The sequence below is a fragment of the Myxocyprinus asiaticus genome, chromosome 15 (assembly GCF_019703515.2).
Source record: "Myxocyprinus asiaticus isolate MX2 ecotype Aquarium Trade chromosome 15, UBuf_Myxa_2, whole genome shotgun sequence".
Taxonomy (NCBI): Eukaryota; Metazoa; Chordata; class Actinopteri; order Cypriniformes; family Catostomidae; genus Myxocyprinus; species Myxocyprinus asiaticus.
The window spans coordinates 2,347,725-2,375,130 of NC_059358.1; the positions used below are offsets into that span (position 1 = coordinate 2,347,725).

Genomic DNA, 27,406 nt, shown 5'->3' on the forward strand with positions numbered 1-27,406 from the left:
TAGAGTCACATGGGGTAACCTCCTTGGGGTCGCTATAATGTGATTCGCTCTCGGTGGGGCGCGTGGTGAGCTGTGCGTGGAACGCTATGTCTCCGCGGTAACGCGTTCAACAAGCCACGTGATAAGATGCGCGGATTGACATCTCGGACGCGAAGGCAACTGAGATTTGTCCTCCGTCACCCGGATTGAGGCGAGTCACTATGCCACCACGAGGACTTAGAGCGCATTGGGAATTGGGCATTCCAAATTGGGGAGAAAAAAAAAATATATACAGTTGTGCTCAAAAGTTTGCATACCCTTGGAGAATTGGTTATATATGTACCATTTTTAAAGAAAACATGAGTGAGCAGGCAAAACACATTTCTTTTATTTCTTATGGGATTCATATTCAACTGTAGGTTATAACAGAATGGCACAATCATAAAACAAAACATGGCAACAAAGAAAAAAGTGAAATGACCCCTGATCAAAAGTCTGCATACCCTTAGTTCTTAATACTGTGTATTGCCCCCTTTAGCATCAATGACAGCGTGCAGTCTTACGTAATAGTTGTCTATGAGGCCCCAAATTCTTGCAGGTGGTATAGCTGCCCATTCGTCTTGGCAAAATGCCTCCAGGTCATACAAAGTCTTTGGTCGTCTTGCATGAACCGCACGTTTGAGATCTCCCCAGAGTGGCTCGATGATATTAAGGTCAGGAGACTGTGATGGCCACTCCAGAACCTTCACCTTTTTCTGCTGTAACCACTGGAGGGTCAACTTGGCCTTGTGCTTAGGGTCATTGTCGTGCTGGAAAGTCCAAGAGCGTCCCATGCGCAGCTTTCGTGCAGAAGAATGCAAATTGTCTGGCAGTATTTTCTGATAACATGCTGCATTCATCTTGCCATCAATTTTCACAAGATTCCCCGTGCCTTTAGAGCTCACACACCCCCAAAACATCAGTGAGTCACCACCATGCTTCACAGTGGGGATGGTATTCTTTTCACTATAGGCCTTGTTGACCCCTCTCCAAACATAGCGCTTATGGTTGTGACCATAAAGCTCTATTTTGGTCTCGTCACTCCAAATTACAGTGTGCCAGAAGCTGTGAGGCGTGTCAAGGTGTTGTCGGACATATTGTAACCGGGCTTTTTTGTGGCATTGGCGCAGTAAAGGCTTCTTTCTGGCAACTTGACCATGCAGCTCATTTTTGTTCAAGTATCGTCATATTGTGCTCCTTGAAACAACCACACCGTCTTTTTCCAGAGCAGCCTGTATTTCTCCTGAGGTTACCTGTGGGTTTTTCTTTGTATCCCGAACAATTCTTCTGGCAGTTGTGGGTGAAATCTTTCTTGGTCTACCTGACCTTGGCTTGGTATCAAGAGATCCCCAAATTGTCCACTTCTTAATAAGTGATTGAACAGTACTGACTGGCATTTTCAAGGCTTTGGATATCTTTTTATATCCTTTTCCATCTTTATAAAGTTCCATTACCTTGTTACGCAGGTCTTTTGACAGTTCTTTTCTGCTCCCCATGGCTCAGTATCTAGTCTGCTCAGTGCATCCACGTGAGAGCTAACAAACTCATTGACTATTTATACACAGACACTAACTGCAATTTAAAAAGCCACAGGTGTGGGAAATTAACCTTTAATTGCCATTTAAACCTGTGTGTGTCACCTTGTGTGTCTGTAACAAGGCCAAACATTCAAGGGTATGTAAACTTTTGATCAGGGCCATTTGGGTGATTTCTGTTATCATTATGATTTAAAAAGGAGCCAAACAACTATGTGATAATAAATGGCTTCATATGATCACTATCCTTAAATAAAAGACAGTGTTTTTGCATGATCACTCATATATTCAAAATCAATGCCAAAATGTCACAATTTCTGCCAGGGTATGCAAACTTTTGAGCACAACTGTGTATATATATATATATATATATATATGTATATGTAGTTATTAATATATATTAGGGCTTTCAATGTAATGCCTTAAGACAGCACAATTCCGTATGCAGGGTTCTTGAGACGTGACACTTCGACCTAAAAATGCTGTTTATGATGTGATGCAACCAAAGCACTCTAAAAAGCGTTCGCCTGACAAATGTGTACCGCACCTGACTATAAGTCGCACCTGGTTAAAATCGTGTTTTTGAGGGGGGAAAAACAAGTCACATCTCTGTATAAGTCGAACTGACAGAGGGTGCATGTGGCAGACATTGGCAGGTGGCAGGCATTAGGACCCAGGAGCAGCCGACAGACTTCCCTTCACTGGTTCAGATGTCAAACGTGCTCCGTGAAGATTACAGTACCTCAGAATCTACACATCGTATCACTCTGTTTTTGGGCTTGTTTTAAAGGGGAGTATTTGCTTGAAGTAATCGTGTGTGACAGTAAGCCACATCTGTTTAGAACATCTGTAACTATGCTGTGCACAAATAAGCAGCTTTTAGTCTGAGTAAAACAATAGACCTGTTGTATTCTTTTAATTCATTAACGTTAGCGGCTGTGGATATTTTTTATATTATCCGGTTAACTGACTGAATGTTTTTACCATGAGTGTGAGGAAACGTCATTTTGTGGGCATGTGAGGAGTTGCGTTTGACAGCGGTGTAGTGTTTGTTACAACAATAATGCTGTGATGGACAAAATATTTAAACTGGTTGCGTGAAGTACTTCGTAAAGGCAAAATATTCTGAATTGGCAACTTTAAAAAGCTTCTACTGTCTCTGACTGAGGTTTTCATCTGTTTTGGTGTGCATGTGTTTAACCAGCCGACATCAGTTATAGTGTTTTAGATGTTTTAAAATAATAATAAGATATTAAATTTTTATTTAAACATCTATTTTTACCTACATATATCATACTAAAACATTTCAATGCATGAACAACATTTAGACTTCCACATTTTTTGAGTGACGGTGCAATAATTGACATTTTGAGCTGATTAATTCACAAAAGTGAATAGAACTTATCGAACTTAATTGAACTCTAACACTATTTTTGCTGCTGAAATTTAAAGGAGAGATATTAAAACATTGCAAAACCAGGATGGATCGTGAAACTAGTCAAATGACAGTGTATCTAGGAAACGTAATGGCCTGATTGCGCTAAACTCATAGTGAATATATATTGAAAATTCTATATATCGCGCAGACTTTCTAGTCATGTAGTAGTAGTAATAGTAATCATCTGTGCAAGTAATTGTAAATCAGTGGTAATAATTGTAATGTGGCCTCTGCATGTCCTCCAGCGAGCTCCACGGGGCTTATCTACATCGACCCATCAAACCTGCGACGCAGCAGCGCCATCAGCACCAGTGCAGCTGCAGCTGCTGCAGCCCTGGAGGCCAGTAACTCCAGCAGCTACCTGACGTCCGCCAGCAGTCTGGCCCGAGCGTACAGCATCGTCATACGCCAGATCTCTGACCTCATGAGCCTTATACCCAAATACAATCACCTGGTCTACTCGCAGTACCCTGCTGCTGTTAAACTCACCTATCAGGATGCTGTTAACCTGCAGGTGAGTGTTTCAGCCTTTACCACACGAAAACTTGGTCTTTGGTTTCTCATGCCGTCTTACAGATACCATGAAATAAAGTGCTAAAAGGTAATTTTGTCAATTGTTAGAATTAAACTAGCATATATATATATTAGAGACATGGACTGAAAGCCAAAAAAAAAGCATGATAATAAAGATTATGTGGGATCTTTTTAAAAGATACATTTTCGTCTCTTCAGAATTTTGTGGAGGATAAGTTGATCCCCACTTGGAACTGGATGGTGTCCATCATGGACTCTACGGAAGCACAGCTGCGGTATGGATCAGCTCTGTCCTCAGCAGGGGATCCTGGTCACCCCAGCCATCCGCTGCACGCATCCCAACATGCAGGCCGCAGGGAGCGCATGACTGCACGCGAGGAGGCCACCCTACGCACTCTTGAGGGCCGAAGGTTAGGCTAAATTTTTCAAGTATTCATGTCATTCCTTTGACGCTGACTACCACACCTGGAGTCACGAGTTCGAATCCAGGGCGTGCTGAGTGACTCCAGCTAGGTCTCCTAAGCAACCAAATTGGCCCGGTTGCTAAGGAGGGTAGAGTCACATGGGGTAACCTCCTCGTGGTCGTGATTAGTGGTTCTCGCTCTCAATGGGGCACGTGGTAAGTTGTGTGTGGATCGCGGAGAGTAGCATGAGCCTCCACATGCTGTGAGTCTCCGCGGTGTCATGCACAACGAGTCATGTGATGCCCGGATTGACGGTCTCAGAAGCGGAGGCAACTGAGACTTGTCCTACGCCACCCGGATTGAGGTGAGTAACCGCACTACCACGAGGACCTACTAAGTAGTGGGAATTGGGCATTCCAAATTGGGAGAAAAGGGGATTAAAAAATAAAATAAAGTATTCAAGTCATTCCAAACCTGTATAACTTGTACACGTTAGGGCTGCAACTAACGATTATTTTGATAATCGATTAATCGACGATTATTTCGATTAATCGATTACATATTTTATTTCCTGTATTTTATTCAAATATTTTTCTAAAAAAAAATACAAAATATGATAAAGGGTGTACGGATTTGGTTCAGTTTACAGTACTTAATTCATGATTCTATGCTCACAAAACATTGAACAAAGCCTGAATCATGAAAGTTAAATTTGAATTTATTATTACTGTCATGACACATGCAAAACAGTTCCTTTACTTGTAAAACTTAACAAAAAGTACTGTTCATTAAAGAATAAAATGATTCATCAATGATGGAGTGTTACAGAAAAATCAGCCCAGCAGAGGGCAATGCCGACACCAAAATAGAAATAATAATTCTGCCAAGCTGAAAAATATGCTTGTACACAGTCTTTGATTACATACATACATTTAAGTATTTTAAATTAATATTGTAAGTTTTAGAATGGTATTGTCACTGATGACATGTTTCTAAACTATTCTTTTAAAAACATATGTGTATGTTTATCCAGTTAAATAATGTTTGCCAAATTAGGATAAATTTACAAGTGAAATCAGATATTACATTTGGCATTATCAGGAGGGCTATCAAATATCAGGACCCTTAGTATTATTGTGCATTATGTTTAGCACTATGCTTAGTTTAATACAGCACAGTCATCTGTAAATGCAGTGCAAATGAAAGCTGCACAGTTGATTACATTGAAACTGAAATCGAGGAATGATGTTGCACGAGTTTAATGAAAATGATTGCGCTCCCTTTCTCCATTGCGATCGGTTTGATTGCCGTGGAAATATGCATCTGATTTTGAATTCATAACAAGTATACATTATAAAAAAATAAAAGTGGTTGAATGTTTGGAGTGAATGCACTTAGATGCATAGGAAAGCTGTAGGATGCTCCCTTGCTCGCTATTCAGTGAATGACTTAACCTCCGTCATGCTGTCTATCTGCACTGGTCTCAGAACAGTTTGAAATGCACCTTATTTTCATCATAACTCTATATAAAGCCTCTGAAAGCAACATTTTCTAGCTTTTGGATGAACCCATTAATTCTCAGTGTGAAAATGCACAGTAAATATAGGATTTTTAAGGGAAACAATAGCACTTTAGTCCCCGTCCGTGTTCATTGTGTTTAACAGTGTGCCGTTTTGTGATAAATCACTCAATTTCAAAATGGCATATTGGCTGAAACAAGAGAATCGAATCTTTTGACTCAAACAGGTTTTAATGTAAAAACTAGAGCCCGACCAATACCGATTTTAGAGAGGAAAAATTCACCGATATATAAAATTTTTGAGCTGGAATGAAAAAAAGACCTTTTTTATGTGGATTTTTCACCGATTATGCAACGATATGACTATGCAAAGGTACTCAGAAGGCTGATTTCTTAAATATTTTTTATCAAAGAATATTTGATATTATTATTATAAAATGCAGTCAAATGCTGACCATTAAAATAAAGAATAAATAAAAATAAAATAAATAGCTAAATAAGCATCAGTACTGTATGTTTAGTATCAGTCAAATGCTGACCATTAAAATAAAGAATAAATAAAAATAAAATATAGTTAAATAAACCTCAGTACTGTTTAGTATCAGTCAAATGCTCACCACTAAAATAAAGAATAAATAAAAATAAAATATATAGCTAAATAAACATCAGTACTGTTTAGTATCAGTCAATTGCTGACCACTAAAATAAAGAATAAATAAAAATAAAATAAATAGCTAAATAAACATCAGTACTGTATGTTTAGTATCAGTCAAATGCTGACCATTAAAAAATAAATAGAAATAAAATAAATAGCTAAATAAACATCAGTACTGTATGTTTAGTATCAGTCAAATGCTGACCATTAAAATAAAGAATAAATACAAATAAAATAAATAGCAAAATAAACATCAGTACTGTTTAGTATTAGTCAAATGCTGACCATTAAAATAAAGAATAAATAAAAATAAAATAAATAGCTAAATAAACATCAGTACTGTTTAGTATCAGTCAAATGCTGACCATTAAAATAAATAAATAAAAATAAAATAAATAGCTAAATAAACATCAGTACTGTGTTTAGTATCAGTCAAATGCTGACCATTAGAATAAAGAATAAATAAAAATAAAATAAATAGCTAAATAAACATCAGTACTGTATGTTTAGTATCAGTCAAATGCTGACCATTAAAATAAAGAATAAATAAAAATAAAATAAATAGCTAAATAGACATCAGTACTGTATGTTTAGTATCAGTCAAATGCTGACCATTAGAATAAAAAATAAATAGAAATAAAATAAATAGCTAAATAAGCATCAGTACTGTATGTTTAGTATCAGTCAAATGCTGACCATTAAAATAAAGAATAAATACAAATAAAATAAATAGCTAAATAAACATCAGTACTGTTTAGTACTGTCACGATAAGCAGCGGTGTTACACCGTATTCTGCTATACATGTTCAGGGGAAACTTTCAACGGTGGAAAACCAGACTTTTAAATATTACATTTTGTAAATGCAATGACTGGAATTGTTCGGTTGAAGGGGGTACCAAACTGTGAATCCTGAACAAAACAGTTTGGTGAATACATGTTTACACATTAGCTTGCACTCAGCTGACAACAATAGCCTAGTTTCCATCCACTTTTCGCGCTATTTTGTTATCGACAAAGTGAAAATGCGTAAAAATGTTTTTGCGAAATTTGCTGCATCTGCCTGTTTCCATTCAAATGGCCTTATATCGATAAAAATGGTGTGCGTGATGACGTCATGCCTAAAAAAACACTTTGTCTCATAAGTTTTGGTTTGTCGCAAAATAAATCTTCCCTTAAGCCGTTTCCATACAGAAATGTGTGTTTATCACTATTTCACCTCCCAGATGTCCCTAATTTTGTCCCTAAGTTTTGGTAAAATGGGGAGAGTATTGAGACGATTCATTGAAATTTACCAGCTTACTGTCATTTTAATTTCACAAATAAATGCAATCAGAAGAGGAGGAATTGCAATCAAAAGGGAGCAGTTGCCCTTCTGATAGGACTGTAATATTGGTCCTGATGTTGCACCTATCGCAGGTTGACACCGGTTCCGACCCGAAAGCAAATCATCATGGCCCTGTTCAAGCTGGCAACCTGCACCAAGTAGTGGGGGAAACTTTCAGTCTTAGTATAAGGACCATCCATCGATGTGCATATGCTGTGTGCACAACTATTAAAGAAAAAGTGATGTGGTGTAACATCAGTGTTTATGATACATTCCTGATATTCAACAGGCTATTTTGAACAATCATCTAATCTAAAGCATCACCATCACAACTGCATTATGTCCCACATATTTGTCCCACAACTTTTAACGACCAACAGAACTTGATTATCATCTAAAAATAATTTGTGTCATAATGCAATTTACATTTTCTGAAGAAGCTCAGCAAAGTGATCCGAGGTAAAGAGGATTAGATTTAAAATATTTAAATGTTTTAAAATGTTCAAAAGCTCGTTTTCGGAAAGTGAACTCCGCATTGGACAAATAGTTCTGATAGTTTATAGTCTTGAAGTGTAGAAAATGTAATTCAGCCGACTTTATTTGTCTACAGAACAGGACGGCTAATTTAAGTTTGTGTAAAGGAAAGGCATATATAGGTCTAAAAAGATGTGCTGATGTTTACCTTTCAATCTGCTACATTACAGTCTGCACTGACAAACTAGGCTAACATCAAACAGACATGAGTGACATGGTTGTCAGGGACAAGGTTAATGTTATATTAGTTGAAAAGGGAAAATGATGGGGTCATTGTTTAAGTTTCCAGTATGTATTTCATAAACTAGTTAACTTACCGAGACACAGCTTAACTCCGCCCTGTCTGCAGAACCACCGTCAGCTCAGAGTCAGCTCTGTAAACAATGGAGTCGGAGCGCACTCTGCTGGAAAAACTACGCTATGACACCAATTCTAAAGCATTGTTTTCTGCATTATATGTTCTGAAAAAAAGTTTGCATATCGGTAAAATATACGCCGATACCGATATATCGGTGAAAGGCTAATATCGGCCGATATATCGGCCGGGCACTAATAAAAACTTAATGAGGTTTCTTACCAGATGTAGTTTTCTTGGTGTTTCTCCCAAGGACAAACTCCGCTGTGATCAGCGCCATGTTGTTTTGTCACATGACTTGATGGGTCGAAAGTTTAACCCTTTACTGACAGCCCAGAGTGTCCTGAACAGAGATCAGTCAGTTTAAATGAAAATAAATTGTGTGAAAAACAATATGTCCTCGCAGGAGGATGTGGGGTCACACAAGGTTATGTGAGGAACAGACTGAAATAATTCACTGAGATCAAAATGTTCCTTTAAAGCAGAGCAAATTGTCAAAATGTCATCCCTGTCAAATGTAAAACTGTACTTTTGTTTTTCAGGCGTGCCGCGACACTTCTGACAGCTCGTCAGGGGATGATGTCAGCACGCGGAGACTTCTTGAACTACGCCTTGTCTCTGATGCGTTCACATAATGACGAACACTCCGATGTTTTACCTGTGTTGGATGTGTGCTCACTCAAACACGTGGCTTACGTCTTCCAGGCCCTCATCTATTGGATCAAAGCCATGAATCTGCAGACTACACTCGACACCACTCAGATGGACAGGAAGAGGTAATCTCCCCGAAGAGTGACTTTAAAAAAGCTTTTTTTTTTTTAAATCAGTTTATCAGTTATCTATCTTTTATCCTCTTGACAATATTCAAAATATATCTCAAAGTTATTGTTTTTGCTCTGAAATGGCTTAAGAGGTTGATAATATTTATTTTTCCCCACGTACCAAAGGAACCATTATTTCATCCATTGTTGTCAAGTAGATTAAAAATGTATAATGCAAGTAAAAAAAAAAGTACAAAATGTAGTTAAAAATAATCATCGAGGTTTTCCACTGAATATACACAAGGAAGAATAATATTTACTGATTTTACTTGTATGCGCCAACGTACCTACTTATGGAGGACGAAACCTGCAAAAATAATAAATAAATACACAAAGAAAAACAAATCCACATATTTGTGCATAAATTAATGCGTAAATAAATAAATGCACTCGTCAGTGCAAATTAATACAGTATAAAACGTAAATAAATGTTTGGGGAAATGCACAATTGAAAGTTGAATTTTAATTAAATATTTAAATGTAGTTAAATTTTTTTTGCAGGTGTCATTCTCCATAAATACAGAGTCACAAATAGCAATATTTGTCTACATATATTTTGTACAAAAATTTTTAAATATTTAAAATGCCACGCGAAGACTTCCTGTCAACATTCTTAAATGCAAGTTACTTTTTGAAATAGTTTTGAAGTCATTCATTGAAATGTAATAAATCATCTTATGAATTATGAATATGCTGTTAAAACAGCTCTGTTTAATGCTTTCAATATCGTGAGTTGCATCTACCTGAATATTCAATGTATCTCCCAGTCCTAGTGTGGGCTGTCTAATTGTCCCATTTGTGTGGAAGAAAGTTAGACTTAAATTGACGTTTTTCATCCTGCTGTCTGCTGCTTCAGGAATCGAGAGCTGCTTGAACTCGGGTTGGACAACGAGGACTCTGAGCACGAGAATGACGAAGACACCAATCAGAGTGGGTCCATCTGAGAATGTAAAATCACCCTGTTTTCATCTCTCGAGAGATGCCTTCAAATCAAACCTCATTTGTTCTGCTCATGTTCCTCTGACTCCACAGGCTCCACCCTGCAGGATAAGGATGAGGAGCCAGTCCCGGCTGAGGCGGGACAACATCATCCATTCTTCCGCCGGTCTGACTCGATGACCTTCCTGGGATGCATTCCTCCAAACCCGTTTGAAGTCCCTCTCGCTGAGGCTATTCCTCTAGCCGACCAGCCTCATCTCCTGCAGGCCAGTGAAGCCCTTTATTTGTGATGTCATTTCAGATAATTGTATTTAACTCTGTTGTTTGTTGTCTTCATCTCACAGCCCAATGCCAGAAAGGAGGATTTGTTTGGACGGCCGAGTCAAGGTCTATATTCGTCTTCCTACATGGCCAGCAAAGGTCTCACAGATTTGACTGTGGACATGAATTGCCTCCAGGTAAATACTGCTCACATCTTATAGAGCCACCTCTATTTAATTTGAAAACCGTTATGAAATGTTCTGTTGTCATTATCAAAGATCATTGTGGCACATACTGGCAACCAGTAAAAACCATGAGAGCATCACACACAGCAGAGATATGTTCAAAAATAAGAAAGATGTATCCCTTACAAGCTCCAAAACCGCTTTAGTGAGAACTCATTAGTATTTTTGATATGTTTGCTGTGTTTAGCATTTTGTCGTATCAAAAATCACGTATTTTTTTCAGCAAATGTGTGAAGACATGGTGCCATTATTGAAGGTTAAATTATTTCTGTTATTAGTGGTATTGTGACATAAATACATATGATTTAATTCGGGGTTCTCGTAGAATAGCGCTGGGATTAATGACTGATGACCGACTGAACACACCTGCAGTGCAGAGCGTGGAAAGTGAAAGAGCGCGGATAATCTCTCACTGTCTACTGTCAGTATCGCTCCACACACATCAGACTGTCACAACTCGTTACATCAAGTATACTCACATTTGTTTTTGCATCTATACCATTTGCAGTATCCTGTCTGTCTCTAACTGTACAGCGAGTCAGAATTTCTATCGAAATGACTCTTGAAAATGGGCACCTTAATATTCATTAATATGTACAGTTGAAGTCAGAAGTTTACATACACTTAGGTTGAAGTCATTAAAACAAATTTTTTAACCACTCCACAGATTTAATATTAGCAAATTATAGTTTTGGCAAGTCGTTTAGGACATCATCTTTGTGCATGACACGAGTCATTTTTCCAACAATTGTTTACAGACAGATTATTTCACTTTTAATTGACTATATCACAATTCCAGTGGGTCAGAAGTTTACATACACTAAGTTAACTGTGCCTTTAAGCAGCTTGGAAAATTCCAGAAAATGATGTCAAGCCTTTAGACAGTTAGCCAATTAGCTTCTGATAGGAGGTGTACTGAATTGGAGGTGTATCTGTGTATGTATTTCAAGGCCTACCTTAAAAATGTGTGTCTCTTTGCTTGACATCATGGGAAAATATAAAGAAATCAGACAAGACCTCAGAATAAAAAATGTGTGGACCTCCACAAGTCTGGTTCATTCTTAGATGCAATTTCCAAACACCTGAATGTACCATGTTCATCTGTACAAACAATAGTACGCAAGTATAAACACAATGGGACCACACAGCCATCATACCGCTCAGGAAGGAGACACTTTCTGTCTCCTAGAGATGAACGTAATTTGGTGCAAAAAGTTCAAATCAATCCCAGAACAACAGCAAAGGACCTTGTGAAGATGCTGGAGGAAACAGGTAGACAAGTATCTATATCCACAGTAAAACAAGTCCTGTATTGACATAACCTGAAAGGCTGCTCAGCAAGGAAGAAGCCACTACTCCAAAACCGCCATAAAAAATCCAGACTACCATTGGCAAGTGCACATGAGGACAAAGATCTTACTTTCTGAAGAAATTTCTTCTGGTCTGATGAAACAAAAATGGAACTGTTTGGCAATAATGACCATCGTTATGTTTGGAGGAAAAAGGGTGAAGCTTGCAAGCCGAAGAACACCATCCCAACCGTGAAGCATGGGGGTGGCAGCATCATGTTGTGGGGGTGCTTTGCTGCAGGAGGGACTGGTGCACTTCACAAAATAGATGGCATCATGAGGAAGGAAAATTATGTGGATATATTGAAGCAACATCTCAAGACATCAGGAAGTTAAAGCTCGGTCACAAACGGGTCTTCCAAATGGACAATGACCCCAAGCATACCTCCAAAGTTGTGGCAAAATGGCTTAAGGACAACAAAGTCAAGGTATTGGAGTGGCCATCACAAAGTACTGACCTCACTGGGAATGTGATGAAAGAAATAAAAGCTGAAATAAATCATTCTCTCTACTATTATTCTGACATTTCACATTCTTCAAATAAAGTAGTGATCCTAACTGACCTAAGACTGGGAATGTTTTCTACGATTAAATGTCAGGAATTGTGAAAAACTGAGTTTAAATGTATTTGACTAAGGTGTATGTAAACTTCTGACTTCAACTGTAAATCATGTGCATTTTTAAAACAAACCAGCTTCTCTGAATTACAGCTTGTCTGAAAGTGTAAATTTGTGAATGTTTAGAATTGCAAATAACTGACCCTCCAATGGCGACATCATGCTTCAATTGCTGAGCAAGTGCTCATTCATTAGAGTAGCAGTGTGTGATTTTGTGCATTACAAAAAGGTTGGCCCTGAATGCCAATCGCAGATTTAAGAGAAATATTGGGATTTCAATTGGGGCATCCCTAGTGATTATAATTTTCAACCCATTATAAAGTTTCCAAGACTATCACGTGGCATTCTCGCTATTTCAACAAAAATCAGTACTAAGATAATAATACAAGATATACTGAATTATATTGTCATGGCTTGACAGTAGGGACTGCCTGATGGCCCGGGGCCACTGTGAGAGAGATTCAGGCCAGTTGCTGGAACTGTCACTTGCCCAATCGGGCCAGTGATGCACTTTTAACGTTAGTAATTTACATCTTGCAAATTGTAAAACATGTCTTAATAACGTAATGTATAAAAATATTTAGCTTCGGACACATTTTATTAAAGCCATGATGGTAAAAACAGCTATTTTTCATTTTTGTGTTGGGGCCAGTGAACATTTTGGCAGGGCAAGTAAAAATCTGAAGCACTGGCCTAACTGGGCCAATAGAAAAAAATCCTTAGCGTTGAGCCCTGATTGTATTGTGACAAAAAACAAGCTTGGTATGTGGAGTTTACAATCAAAGTTTGTCTGCGTAACTGGTGCATTTTGAGTGAATTACCATAGGCACATCAGCACAAGAATTGTTGTGGGTAATTCTCATCCCAGATTCTACCCACAAAGATGTCATATTCGGCAAACATGAAGAATGTGATGAGTATGGAGTCACGGCAGAGGGGCGGTGAGGAGCAGCCCACTGCAGAGCAGGACATGGATGCTTCCAAACCAGGCCCCTCCCCTCACGATCTGGCGGCCCAGTTAAAGAGCAGCCTCCTGGCAGAGATTGGTTTGACAGAGAGTGATGGCCCACCCCTTCCCACATTTATGTAAGAAATCACTTTTATTATTAATTTAATAAGTGGACATGAACCTGATGATGAGTGGATCTTTTGGTTGAGGTTTCTGATGTGGTTTCTTTCTCCAGTCCACACTGTAGTTTTATGGGGATGGTGATCTCTCATGACATGCTGCTGGGCCGCTGGCGGCTCTCTCTCGAGCTGTTTGGACGCGTCTTCATGGAGGATGTGGGCGCTGAACCAGGATCTGTAAGTACAACTCATGTTTGCATTTGCAGTTTGCAGTGCGAGTGTTCTTGTAGATCTTTTCCTGAACATTTAAGATAGTTCTGATTTGTTCTATTCTAGGCCTAATTGCATAATAATACATAAAAGTTAATGTTGATTGATTTCAGTGAAGTATGACATAAATGCTAGGTTTATATACAGTGTATATATATATATATAGTTTCTGACATGGGTTAAAACCAATTATGGGTGAATTAAGTTTTCAGAAATAAATCTACATTGTTCTGGATGTTACAGATACTTACTGAACTGGGTGGTTTTGAGGTGAAGGAGTCAAAGTTCCGGCGTGAGATGGAGAAGCTGAGGAACCTTCAGTCTCGTGATCTTGCTCTGGAGGTGGACAGAGACCGAGAGCAGCTCATCCAGCAGACCATGAGACAGCTCAACGCTCACTTTGGCCGTCGCTGCACCACCACACCTATGGCTGTACACCGTGTTAAAGTCACTTTTAAGGATGAACCAGGAGAGGGCAGCGGAGTGGCGCGCAGCTTTTATACGGCTGTCGCGCAGGCCTTCCTCTCCAACGACAAGCTGCCCAATCTGGACTGTGTGCAAAGTGTCAGCAAGGGCATGCAGGCTAGCAGTATGTATACGTTACGTTCTTGTTTTTATTATATTGGAAACAATAGGGAGAAGACGGGGGGGATCGGGAAATTGTCAGAGTCCATCTCTGCTCATCTGCACCCAAGAGCCACTATCACTGTGATGCTAAATTATACAGAAAAAAATTAGAATTTATTTTTTACATTTTTATTTATCTGAAAATGTACAGTTGCCATTTTTATTTTTTAAAGAAATTTTCTTTTGTCTTTTTTAAAATAAATGTGGCATTATTTTGTTTGAAACTTGTGTTTTTATCAGAAAACATTTTTACGTTTATTTGCCTTTTTTAATGTTTAATGAAACTCGTATTTTATCTGAAAACATTTTAATGTAAACTTGCCATTTTTCATATAAAATGCCAAAAGTTTTACATAAATGTAGAATTTTTCATGTTTAATAATGGTTTCTGATAAAAACACAATTTCATGAAAGTTTGCCATTTTTCGTGTTTAATGGAAAACTGTGTTTATGTCAGAACTTTTACGTACATTTAGAATTTTTCATGTTTAATGAAACTTTTTCATGTTTTTTTTTTTGTGCCTTTTTTAATGTTTAATGAAATATGTTTATCAACTTTTTATGTAAAGTGGTATTTTTTTGTTTAATGAAATTCGTATTTTTGTCTGAAAACATTTTTATGTAAATTTGCCGTTTTTCATATAAAATGAAAAAGTGTCAACTTTTACGTAAAATTAGAATTTTTCATGTTTAATGAAAAACGTTCTTTTTCTTTTTTCGTTTATTTTCAGATTTTTTTTTTTTTGTCTTTCATGTTTAGTGAAACTCATGTTTTTATCAACTTTTTACCCAATTAATTTGGTCTTTTTCACATTATAAGATGTGAAAATTGTTCTACTTAAGTGAAAGTGATGCTCATGTTTTTCTGTCCGTTTCTAGATCTTATGCAGCGTTTGAGGAATAGAGATCGTGAACGTGAGAGGAGGAGTGGAGGACTGAGAGCCGCATCCAGACGAGACCGAGACAGGTGAGTTCACCTGAACCACTTTACTGCGCTACTGTCTAAAAACTGTAGAAAATATGCCGTGATTGTTTTCAACTACAATCATACTGCACATTAAACATTTTGAATGTAATTTCAGAGCAAATACATATTTAGATATTGGAATACCTCCAAAAAGCTGAAAAATATTTAGATACTTAAATTTAGCTATGTCACTCCACCCTAGGCCTCTCCCAAACGATCTAATGAGATAGACATTGAATTATACATCTTGCGTTTGTTTTTCCTTAGGGATTCGAGGAGACAGCTGTCCATCGACACTCGGCCATTCAGGCCTGCATCAGAAGGGAACCCCAGTGATGAACCGGAGCCGCTGCCCGCTCACAGACAAGCTCTAGGGGAGAGACTGTACCCTCGAGTGCACGCCATGCAGCCGGTACTACTTGATATTACAGATTTGTATTGATATTGATATTAAAGGAACAAATGGAGCTTTTTGAAAATGATTCAGTGTGTGATGTGAGTTTGAGCGTGTGTTTTGCTTCACAGGCATTTGCTAGTAAAATCACAGGGATGCTGCTGGAACTTTCCCCCGCTCAACTTCTGCTGCTGCTAGCCAGTGAAGACTCACTCAGAGCTCGTGTGGAGGAAGCAATGGAGCTCCTCATAACACATGGAAGGTCAGAGGTCAATCATATGAAACCTGTTAAGAACATGTACGAGTCATTTCATCCCAAAATCAACAGAATATTTTGCATAAAGAAAATGAAGACTGTCTTTAGGTGGATTAAGATTTTTTGCAATATTTTCATGAAATGTAGTATTTTATTATTTATATTTATCTTGTATATTATTAACATTTTATTTTTTTAAATGTATTTATAAAAGATAAATGCATTGCAAAAGTTCATGTGAACTGATCCAGTGAGTTAATTCAGTCAAGGATTCATCAGACCGTGCACTTTAGGATGAGTCCCACTTTTTTCTCATTATTTTTTTTGGTATCCACTCAACTTGAAAATGACATCAGTTTAATATAATACTGTGTAATAATGGTTTTTATTTCTATGTTAAGAAAATACAGAAATATATGACAATAGTAGGCCTTTATAATAACTAATGATTACTATATTATTATTATAATTATTGTTAAAAAATAAATATTTCTCTAATAACTTGCTATGGGATCTGTTTAAAAATTGCAGGAACTTTCTGTGTAAAGGCGTGTTAACAATAGCCTTTAAATGAGCGCCTATTCCGAAAATGGTGAAATGCTCTGATCTCCACTTCTGTCTACAAAAACCTGGTGTTATAAGGTTGTTTTTGATTTGTATAGTAACTTGTAGTGGCCAATTAAAGTGACTTAAGAGCACTGTAATTATAACACGCTCCGTGCACGTTATCGAATCGAATGAAACACATCTGTTATTCTGTGCACGAGATGAAATTCATGGAGCCAGATCAGAACTGCCTGATGTGCGCTCAGAACAGATCTGACTGTTTGATTAAATCACAGACGTGCTGGTGAATATTCATACAAGGTCATATCTTGATTTTGATTTTATTTAGATGGATCGTTTAGCCCTACACAATGCAATAGAAAGAAGTGTTTTTATTGCGTTATTTTGTGACACGCGCCCTTTTTATCTAATCACATTCAATTCAGACGGCAATCAAACATAATTTTCCTTTTGAAAGGAAAATTCTATTACAGGTTGTTTTGCAATACAGTAAACTACTATATTACAGTAATGAAAATCTAACTAGAATCTCCTCTGAAAATAATTACAATTACATAAAAAATAAAATAAAACTTATTTCTGTCTTTCACAGGGAGAATGGCGCTGACAGTATACTGGACCTCGGTCTGCTCGACACTCCTGAAAAAGCACAGGTATGAGTATAGAGGTCACCCGATATATCAGTTTTACCGATTAACTGGTGCCAATAGTTGCTTTTTGGAACTATCAGTTATCAACAATAATCATTGATTATATATATTATACACCAATCAGCCACAACATAAACCACCTGCCTAATATTGTGTAGGTCCCCCTCGTGCCGCCAAAACAGCGCCAACCTGCATCTGAGAATAGCATTCAGAGATGATATTCTTCTCACCACAGTTGTACAGTGTGGTTATCTGAGTTATCATAGACTGTCAGTTCGAACCAGTCTGGCCATTCTCTGTTGACCTCTCTCATCAACAAGCCGTTTCCGTCCACAGAACTGCCGCTCACTGGATGTTTTTTGTTTTTGGCACCATTTGGAGTAAATTCTAGAGACTGTTGTGTGAAAATCCCAGGAGATCAGCAGTTACAGAAATACTCAGACCAGCCTGTCTGGTAAAAACAATCATCCATGCGATTATCTAATCAGGCAATCGTGTGGCTGCAGTGCATAAAATCATGCAGATACGGGTCAGGAGCTTCAGTTAATGTTCACATCAACAATCAGAATGGGGAAAAAATGTGATCTCAGTGATTTGGACCGTGGCATGATTGTTGCTGCCAGATGGGCTGGTTTGAGTATTTCTGTAACTGCTGATCTCCTGGGATTTTCACACACTTTACAGTCTCTAGAATTTACTCAGAATTGTGCAAAAAACATCCAGTGAGCGGCAGTTCTGTGGACGGAAACACCTTGTTGATGAGAGAGGTCAACAGAGAATGGCCAGACTGGTTTGAACTGACAAAGTCTACAGTAACTCAGATAACCACTCTGTACAATTGTGGTGAGAAGAATATCATCTGAGATGCGGGTTGGCACTGTTTTGGTGGCATGAGGGGGACCTACACAATATTAGGCAGGTGGTTTATGTTGTGGCTGAACAGTGTATAATATATATACAGTTATGTTGAGTCTAGAGGTTGACTGATTAACCGGTGCTGATAGTTGCTTTTTGGAACTATCGGTTATCGTAAAAATAATTGGTTATATATTATATAAAGGTATGTTGAGTCTAGAGATCGACCGATATATCGGTTTTACATTTACATTTATGCATTTGGCTTTTATCCAAAGCGACTTACAGTGCCCTGATTACAGGGACAATCCCCCTGGAGCAACCTGGAGTTAAGTGCCTTGCTCAAGGACACAATGGTGGTAGTTGTGGGGATTGAACCAACAACCTTCCGCTTACCAGTTCAGTGCTTTAGTCCACTACACCACCACCACTCCATGTTTTCAGTTAATCGGTAAAACCGATTAACTGATGCCAGTAGTTGTTTTTTGGAACTATCGGTTATCGACAAAAATCAAAGAATATAAATTTTATATTAAATATACAGGTATGTTGAGTCTAGAGGTCAACCGATATATCGGTTTTACCGATTAACTGGTGACGATAGTTGCTTTTTGGAACTATCTGTTATTGTAAAAATCATTGGTTATATATTATATTGGTAAGTTGCGTCTAGAGATCGACCGATATATCGGTTTTACAGATTAACTGGTGCCAATAGTTGCTTTTTGGATCTATCGGTTATCGACAAAAATCATAGAATATATATATAATGTATACAGGTTTGTTAAGTCTAGAGGTCGACCGATATATATCAGTTTTACCGATTAACCGGTGCCGATAGTTGCTTTTTGGAACTATTGGTTATCAACAAAAATCATAGAATATATATATAATGTATACAGGTTTGTTAAGTCTAGAGGTCGACCGATATATATCAGTTTTACCGATTAACCGGTGCCGATAGTTGCTTTTTGGAACTATTGGTTATCAACAAAAATCATAGTAAAAAAGTCCCTGGTGTATTTCAGGCTTGTATAATAAACTGCATCTGGGATTTGTACTCATTTTGGACTCATGCTGACTCAGTCTTATGATAGGCACAGACAAATAATTTTTTTAACATTTAATAAATCGATTTTAAAAACTATCGGCAGATTAATCGGTTATCGGCCATTTCCACAACCTTGTAACCAACGAGAATTGTTATTTTCCTTACTATTTCCCATCCCGTTTAAGGAATAATTAGCTTCATGTCAGACAGCCTTCTGTTCTCTTTTTAAATCATGATTTCTATATTCCTGCAGCAGGAGAACAGGAAGAGACATGGTTCAACTCGCAGTGTGGTGGACATGGAGCTGGACGACCCTGATGATGGAGATGATAATGCTCCTCTGTTCTACCAGCCGGGTAAGAGGGGCTTCTACTCCCCACGGCCCGGCAAGAACACTGAGGCGAGACTCAACTGCTTCAGGAACATCGGCAGGTACGAGGAAAGATCTACAATAGTAATAGAGCTCCAGCATCTTGTCAAGTTCAAACATATAATCTTGATATTTTTTTTCTCCTGTCTCCAGAATACTGGGCTTATGTCTGTTGCAGAACGAGCTTTGTCCAATCACTCTCAACAGACATGTCATCAAGGTGTTGCTCGGCAGGAAGGTGAATATCCAGGTGTCGAATACCTCAGTTCACTGCAGAATGCTGGTGTAGATTTGTGTGTTCTGACGCATGTGTTCTCTTGTGTTGCAGGTGAACTGGCATGACTTTGCTTTCTTTGACCCGGTGATGTACGAGAGCCTGCGGCAGCTGATTCGTCACTCTCAGACCGAGGAGGCGGAGGCTGTGTTTGCAGCGATGGATCTAGCCTTCGCTATAGACCTCTGCAAAGAGGAGGGAGCTGGACAGGTACTGGCTGCATGTTCACTTTCTGTTGCCATCAGGGTCTGTTTATATAAAGAGGAACTCATTTGAGCAGCTGGTCTGTGTATGTTTCTGATAGTGTTGTGTTTGACCTGCAGGTGGAGCTGTTGGCTGGTGGAGTGAACATGCCTGTGACCCCTCTGAATGTGTACGAGTATGTGAGGAGATACGCAGAGCACAGGATGCTGGTCGTTGCAGAACAGCCTCTGCATGTGAGTGCACTCCATTTTGTGAAATAATGTGATTGTTTTAATGCACAAATTTGAATGCAGTTTTAATAAGCCTTCTTAGAGAGCATGTCAGACTAGTCCCACGATCCTTGTCTTGTGAGTGATTAAATATCCTAATGTATCTGAGTATGTATGCATGCAAGTGAAGGTTTTGTGTTTGCAGGCCATGAGGAAGGGTCTCCTGGATGTGCTTCCAAAGAACGCTTTGGAGGACCTGACAGCAGAAGACTTCAGACTGCTGGTCAACGGCTGTGGAGAAGTCAACGTCCAGATGCTTATTAGTTTCACCTCCTTCAACGATGAATCAGGTACATCAGTGTTAATCTCATCAGCGAAAGTAGAAGGAAAGAAAAAGACCCATTATGACCAAGATCAAACGGCTTTAATTGAAACGTACCGTTGAAAATATAAGGAGAAAATAATACTTCACGATGCACTAATAATGTTTTTGTATGTATTTATTTGTACTGTTTGAACAATACTAACAGGTTAATTACCTCACAACATTCACACATTCGGTTTCAAATATTTGGTTAGTTTGGTTTTTTACAATTGGATACATGTTTTTGACAAATGAACAAATTACATTTATTGAAATATTGACAATTTAAAGCTTGTTTTTTTTCACAAGACAAAAAATTACCAAAAAAAACCAAATGGTAACACTGAGGTACATCAGTTAAAACCTATCATTCTAGGTCAGTGTTTCCCAACTTTTTTTTGCCGCAAGTAACCCCACAGCACCATCAATAAGGCTCATGTACCCCTTCATCGACACGCAATCAAAAATGTGTACTAAATGCTAAATATCAGATATATATATATATATACAGTTGTGCTCAAAATTTGCATACCCTGGCAGAAATTGTGAAATTTTGGCATTGATTTTGAAAATATGACTGATCATGCAAAAAAACTGTCTTTTATTTAAGGATAGTGATCATATGAAGCCATTTATTATCACATAGTTGTTTGGCTCCTTTTTAAATCATAATGATAACAGAAATCACCCAAATGGCCCTGATCAAAAGTTTACATACCCATGAATGTTTGACCTTGTTACAGACACACAAGGTGACACACACAGGTTTAAATGGCAATTAAAGGTTAATTTCCCACACCTGTGGCTTTTTAAATTGCAATTAGTGTCTGTGTATAAATAGTCAATGAGTTTGTTATCTCTCATGTGGATGCACTGAGCAGGCTAGATACTGAGCCATGGGGAGCAGAAAAGAACTGTCAAAAGACCTGCGTAACAAGGTAATGGAACTTTATAAAGTTGGAAAAGGATATAAAAAGATATCCAAAGCCTTGAAAATGCCAGTCAGTACTGTTCAATCACTTATTAAGAAGTGGAAAATTCAGGGATCTCTTGATACCAAGCCAAGGTCAGGTAGACCAAGAAAGATTTCAGCCACAACTGCCAGAAGAATTGTTCGGGATACAAAGAAAAACCCACAGGTAACCTCAGGAGAAATACAGGCTGCTCTGGAAAAAGACAGTGTGGTTGTTTCAAGGAGCACAATACTTGTTGACCCCTCTCCAAACACAGCGCTTATGCTTGTGACCATAATGCTCTATTTTGGTCTCGTCACTCCAAATTACAGTGTGCCAGAAGCTGTGAGACGTGTCAAGGTGTTGTCGGGCATATTGTAACCGGGCTTTTTTGTGGCATTGGCGCAGTAAAGGCTTCTTTCTGGCAACTCGACCATGCAGCTCATTTTTGTTCAAGTATCGTCGTATTGTGCTCCTTGAAATAACCACACCGTCTTTTTCCAGAGCAGCCTGTATTTCTGCTGAGGTTACCTGTGGGTTTTTCTTTGTAACCAGAACAATTCTTCTGGCAGTTGTGGCTGAAATCTTTCTTGGTCTACCTGACCTTGGCTTGGTATCAAGAGATCCCCAAATTTTCCACTTCTTAATAAGTGATTGAACAGTACTGACTGGCATTTTCAAGGCTTTGGATATCTTTTTATATCCTTTTCCATCTTTATAAAGTTCCATTACCTTGTTACGCAGGTCTTTTGACAGTTCTTTTCTGCTCCCCATGGCTCAGTATCTAGCCTGCTCAGTGCATCTACGTGAGAGCTAACAAACTCATTGACTATTTATACACAGACACTAACTGCAATTTAAAAAGCCACAGGTGTGGGAAATTAACCTTTAATTGCCATTTAAACCTGTGTGTGTCACCTTGTGTGTCTGTAACAAGGCCAAACATTCAAGGGTAAACTTGTAAACATGTAAACTTTTGATCAGGACCATTTGGGTGATTTCTGTTATCATTATGATTTAAAAAGGAGCCAAACAACTATGTGATAATAAATGGCTTCATATGATCACTATCCTTAAATAAAAGACAGTTTTTTTGCATGATCACTCATATATTCAAAATCAATGCTAAAATGTCACAATTTCTGCCAGGGTATGCAAACTTTTGAGCACAACTGTGTATAACAAAACAAAAGGCCAAATGAGTCGCGAAATGTGCAATTAGAAAAAGACAAATGCTGTTAATTATACAGGGCAGGGGAAGTCGGTACTAAAATATAAAAAGATGTCACAATACCAGTGTTTCTGCAGTACCGATCACCGACTTCATTCGGTACCAGCACGCTGTCTAACTGACATGCGACTGTTTTCAAATGCTCACGTGATTATTTTGAGCATGTGCTCTGTTGCTCCTTTTACACTGAAATGCACAATCAAATTAAAATCATAATATGTCCTAGTGTGATTATTAAACCGCGAAAGGCTGCAATCTTAGTCTGCATGCGAGCTGCATGCTTTAAATGAATGTGTGAAGCAGACCGCACATACACTGGAAACTCCACAGACACTGAGAATCATTTGCGTTGTATGTGATGACAAAACAGAGCACTAATCCACTGTGAAGCGCTTTATTACATGTAAACTATATTTTTATATCATTGAATCAGTCACACTGGGCCATGCAGAATTGCAGTTTATCCATGAGAAGAAGTGAAGCTTCCATCAAAAGCTCACGTCAAAATAAAAGCTTGATGCCTGAAATGGAAGAAATTGCAACAGAAACATATTACAACTGTATAGTAAAATGTAATATTCACTCTAGTAATAAATAATGACTAATAAATTATAATAATAAAATTAAGCAATATACCACAAGCAAGAGTGCATTTGTACTGAATGAAAGTTTGTTGAAAATGCAATGGCATGTTGAAAAGTAATTGCCCTATTTTCACTTGTTAAAAGTTTTAAGAATTAATTTGATTAGACACCAATTTCATGATGAAATTAATTTAAACTTTAAAATATGGAATTCTGAAGAAAAAAAAGGGGAAAAAAGGATTTGGGAAACAATAAAACAGATTTCAGTAGGGTCCTGCTCAAAAGATATGCATGTTTTCTTCGTGTTTCTCAATTAGGCATGCATTGCTTAAGTGTTTTTAATTCATTATTTACGTTGAAATTTAACTTTAAAAAGTCCAAAGCATTGAGTTCAATAGCACATTACCATATTAGCACATTTTAGCTGTGTTATAGAAATTGGTATCAAGAACTGTGAAATTTCACTGGTAACTGTACCAACTACTGAAATTTTCCATATCGTGACAACACACACACACACATATATATATATATATATATATATATATATATATATATACACACAATGTATATATTAGTATTTATAGTTATATGCTGATACATTATAGACCTTTGCATGAGAAGCACAACCAGATATATATTTATATATTGTAAGTTTATCGTTTACATGCACAATTTGTACTGATCTGTAGAGCAAATGCTAAAACAGTACTGTCTCTTTAAGAAAACCGGCAGTTCTGCATTTTGATTTCGCTCACCAAATATTAATGATAAACTTAAATATTATTAGTGGAGTGGCACGGGTTCCTTCGTTCTTTTTTTGGATCAACAACTGACTGTAAAGACCTGAAAAGACATTAAAAAGAGGCATTATCAATGACAAATGGATTGTGTGGATCTCGTCTTTGGACTCAAATTACACGGAACAATCAAACCAAACTCAACACGCAGTGAACGGATCTCGGTGTTTAACTTTGCATATTAAATCCATTAAAGAATGGATAGCGAGATCCTTCAATTGAAGATCCCCTCCCCTTATTGAAGTGTTTTAATTTTACTTCATTTTAAATACTTTTCTTGTTACTATTTTCAACTTGAGGTGAAAATGCGGAGAAGCTGCTGCAGTTCAAGCGTTGGTTTTGGTCTATTGTTGAGAAGATGAGCATGACAGAGAGGCAAGATCTGGTACGTCCTTTTCTTGACTCAAAGCCATTTGACATAAATGCCCAGTACAACAGATCTTTGTTACTAAATCGATGTGGCACCCGCAGGTATACTTCTGGACCTCCAGTCCGTCTCTGCCGGCCAGTGAAGAAGGATTTCAGCCTATGCCCTCCATCACCATACGCCCCCCAGACGACCAGCACCTGCCCACCGCCAACACCTGCATCTCTCGCCTTTACGTGCCACTTTACTCTTCCAAACAGATTCTCAAACAGAAACTTTTACTAGCCATCAAGACCAAGAACTTCGGCTTTGTGTAGTTGAACAAAAACATGTTGTGTAATATTACTTGTTCAATTTTTGTAGATTTATTTTTTGTGTATACAATTTTATGAAATATAAAAGTCTTTTTTTTTTTTTTTTTTGGTCTGTTGCAAACACAGACGGCTTGTTCTTATTTTGTTTCTTTTTCAGTTGTCCGAGTATAACACGACATTCCTGCATTGGCTTATGTAAAGTTGAAGCCTGCAGCTTCATCGGCTTGAACTGTAACTTCTGAGAATCTGGCCCGACAGTCAAAACTGTCCGCCAAACCCCAGCCAAAGATAACAGCAGGAGTATTTAAAGAAAAAGAAAGGTTACACTGTGATTATGATTTTTTTTTTTTTTTCTGCCCTAAACATTAAAATCACTGAGAGTTCACTGCTGCCTTTGTGGAAAGTCATTTTTTTCTTGTATAGATGGAGTAGGGAATTTCAAAATAAACTTGGATGCAAAGTAGTGTTGTGGTTCTTATTCATCTTTTCAATTCTGAAGGACTTTTGCTTATATTACAGATGAATATGCATTTTTTTTTTTTTAAATCAAAGTTGAGATCTGTTAAATATAATGAATGTACAAGGTAATGTAGTGGTTAATTTTTAAATGCTGTTTTTCAACCATCTTTTTGCCTTCACTAGTCCATTTTAAATTGTTCAGCAGTGTAACATGAAATTTGAAAAGCACAAATATTGGGGGCCTGGGTAGCTCAGCGAGTATTGCCTCTGACTACCACCCCTGGAGTCGCAAGTTCGAATCCAGGGTGTGCTGAGTGACTCCAGTCAGGCTTCCTAAGCAACCAGATTGGCCTGGTTGCTAGGGTGGGTAGAGTCACGTTGGGTTAACCTCCTCGTGGTTCTCGCTCTTGGTGGGGCACGTGGTGAGTTGTGTGTGGATGCCACTGAGAATAGCGTGAAGCCTCCACATGCGCTAGGTCTCTGCGGTAACGCGCTCAACAAGTCACGTGATAAGATGTGCGGATTGATGGTCTCACACGCGGAGGCAACTGAGATTCGTCCTCCACCACCCGGATTGAGGCGAGTCACTACGCCACCACGAGGACTTGGAGCGCATTGGGAATTGGGGATTCCAAATTGGGGAAAGAAAAAAAAAACAAGCAATCAAAATGTCATAAACCCTGCATGCATAATTATAAAAGAATTGGCAAACTGATGTTTAGTTTTAGATGCAGTATTTTTCCGAAAGTATTTCATGTCAGTTTCCTATGTACCCGTGTCCGCTATCGCTAGTCTTGATGGACTTCAGTTAGAGTTTTCTTGTTTCTTTTGAGTTCATTATGTAAATTAATTCTGTGAGTGGTGTCCTCTCCTGTCAGAAATAAAAATTGATTTTTTATGCATTTTTTTAATCCATACAGAAAATTACTGTATGGAGTGCATAATACACATACTAAATAATGCCTTAAGGAGAAGCATAATGGTATAATCCGAACATATAATTAATAAAAATCTTTTTTTTTTAAATAGCTTAAATTTCACTGAAGGTTGTTTACAGTGGCTGCGATTTGACTTTTTATCTTAAATATTTATCCTTCAGGAATGTTTAGGAACCCTAAGAACATTTGCCATTATATTTAAATTAAACTTTTAAATTTGGGGCACCTGGTTTTTACACAAGTTTCAAATCATACAAATACATACTGGAAAGGTTTATCATGACCGTTTATGTTCCAGTTCAGGCCTTTCAGAACACTTGCCAAATATTTAAATAATATTAAAATGTGCATGCATGGATGGTTAAACTAAAAAAATACCTATAGACTTAAGTGGAAATGTACTTTTGTTATTTTCACTAAACAGAATTTTATTTTTCTAATTTGATGATATATACCTCAGGGTGTTAATAAGGTAAGTCTGAAAAACTGATTTTGTTCCCAATCATGTAACCTGTGAGTAACATTTTGTGTTGATACGTCAAAGCAATAAAAAGTTATAGCATTACAAATATAATTTATCCTAGTGTCCAAATGCCCAATTTATCTCTCCAAACAAATAAAAACATAATTGTACATAAGTTCTAATTACACATGCAAACACAACAATGACTAAAGGTTTCCATAGCATGCAGACATTATTTTAGTAATGAGATTTCACAGAATGAGTTTCATTCTGTGCCATTTGAGTCATCATTGAGTCTGTTTCATGTACTTGGCGCCATCTCCTGGTGGCCATATGCAATCACATATCTATCTGCCCAAATATGGATGACTTTTTGCACCGATCTGAACCCAATTCGATTGGTTTAGCGTTCCATGATGCTATATTATTTTCAGTGACATCATCTGATTCAGGAAAACTAAAGTGTTTTTAAGAACATTTTGTGTTCGTGTTCAAGTGCAGCACACCTTCAAGATTAATCAAAATTGTGGAAGAGTCAATCATGCGAGTTTGGAACACACAATGTTGTGAAAATTATTCATTTTTATTTTTGGATGACCAATTTCTATAGAAGTTAATTTCC

At 37.8% G+C, this 27,406-nt stretch overlaps 1 protein-coding gene across 6 annotated transcripts in view; it reads left to right on the plus strand.

Moving 5' to 3' along the window:
* Positions 1-25,048, plus strand: part of ubr5 (ubiquitin protein ligase E3 component n-recognin 5) — a 75,234-nt gene extending 50,186 nt beyond the window's left edge. For 5 of the 6 annotated variants that reach the window (XM_051719111.1, XM_051719113.1, XM_051719112.1 and 2 more), the window contains 20 exons: positions 3,237-3,505; positions 3,724-3,935; positions 8,860-9,093; positions 9,995-10,068; positions 10,171-10,343; positions 10,422-10,535; positions 13,418-13,635; positions 13,734-13,854; positions 14,131-14,476; positions 15,394-15,481; positions 15,749-15,893; positions 16,007-16,137; positions 17,291-17,351; positions 19,508-19,686; positions 19,778-19,862; positions 19,953-20,108; positions 20,222-20,335; positions 20,517-20,661; positions 24,543-24,628; positions 24,715-25,048. In XM_051719111.1, the coding sequence (XP_051575071.1) occupies positions 3,237-3,505; positions 3,724-3,935; positions 8,860-9,093; positions 9,995-10,068; positions 10,171-10,343; positions 10,422-10,535; positions 13,418-13,635; positions 13,734-13,854; positions 14,131-14,476; positions 15,394-15,481; positions 15,749-15,893; positions 16,007-16,137; positions 17,291-17,351; positions 19,508-19,686; positions 19,778-19,862; positions 19,953-20,108; positions 20,222-20,335; positions 20,517-20,661; positions 24,543-24,628; positions 24,715-24,927 (3,164 nt within the window). In that variant the 3' untranslated portion in view covers positions 24,928-25,048. The remainder of the gene's footprint in view (positions 1-3,236; positions 3,506-3,723; positions 3,936-8,859; positions 9,094-9,994; positions 10,069-10,170; positions 10,344-10,421; positions 10,536-13,417; positions 13,636-13,733; positions 13,855-14,130; positions 14,477-15,393; positions 15,482-15,748; positions 15,894-16,006; positions 16,138-17,290; positions 17,352-19,507; positions 19,687-19,777; positions 19,863-19,952; positions 20,109-20,221; positions 20,336-20,516; positions 20,662-24,542; positions 24,629-24,714) is intronic. The other variant, XM_051719114.1, reaches the window with a different exon arrangement.
* The last annotated feature ends 2,358 nt before the right edge of the window (positions 25,049-27,406 follow it).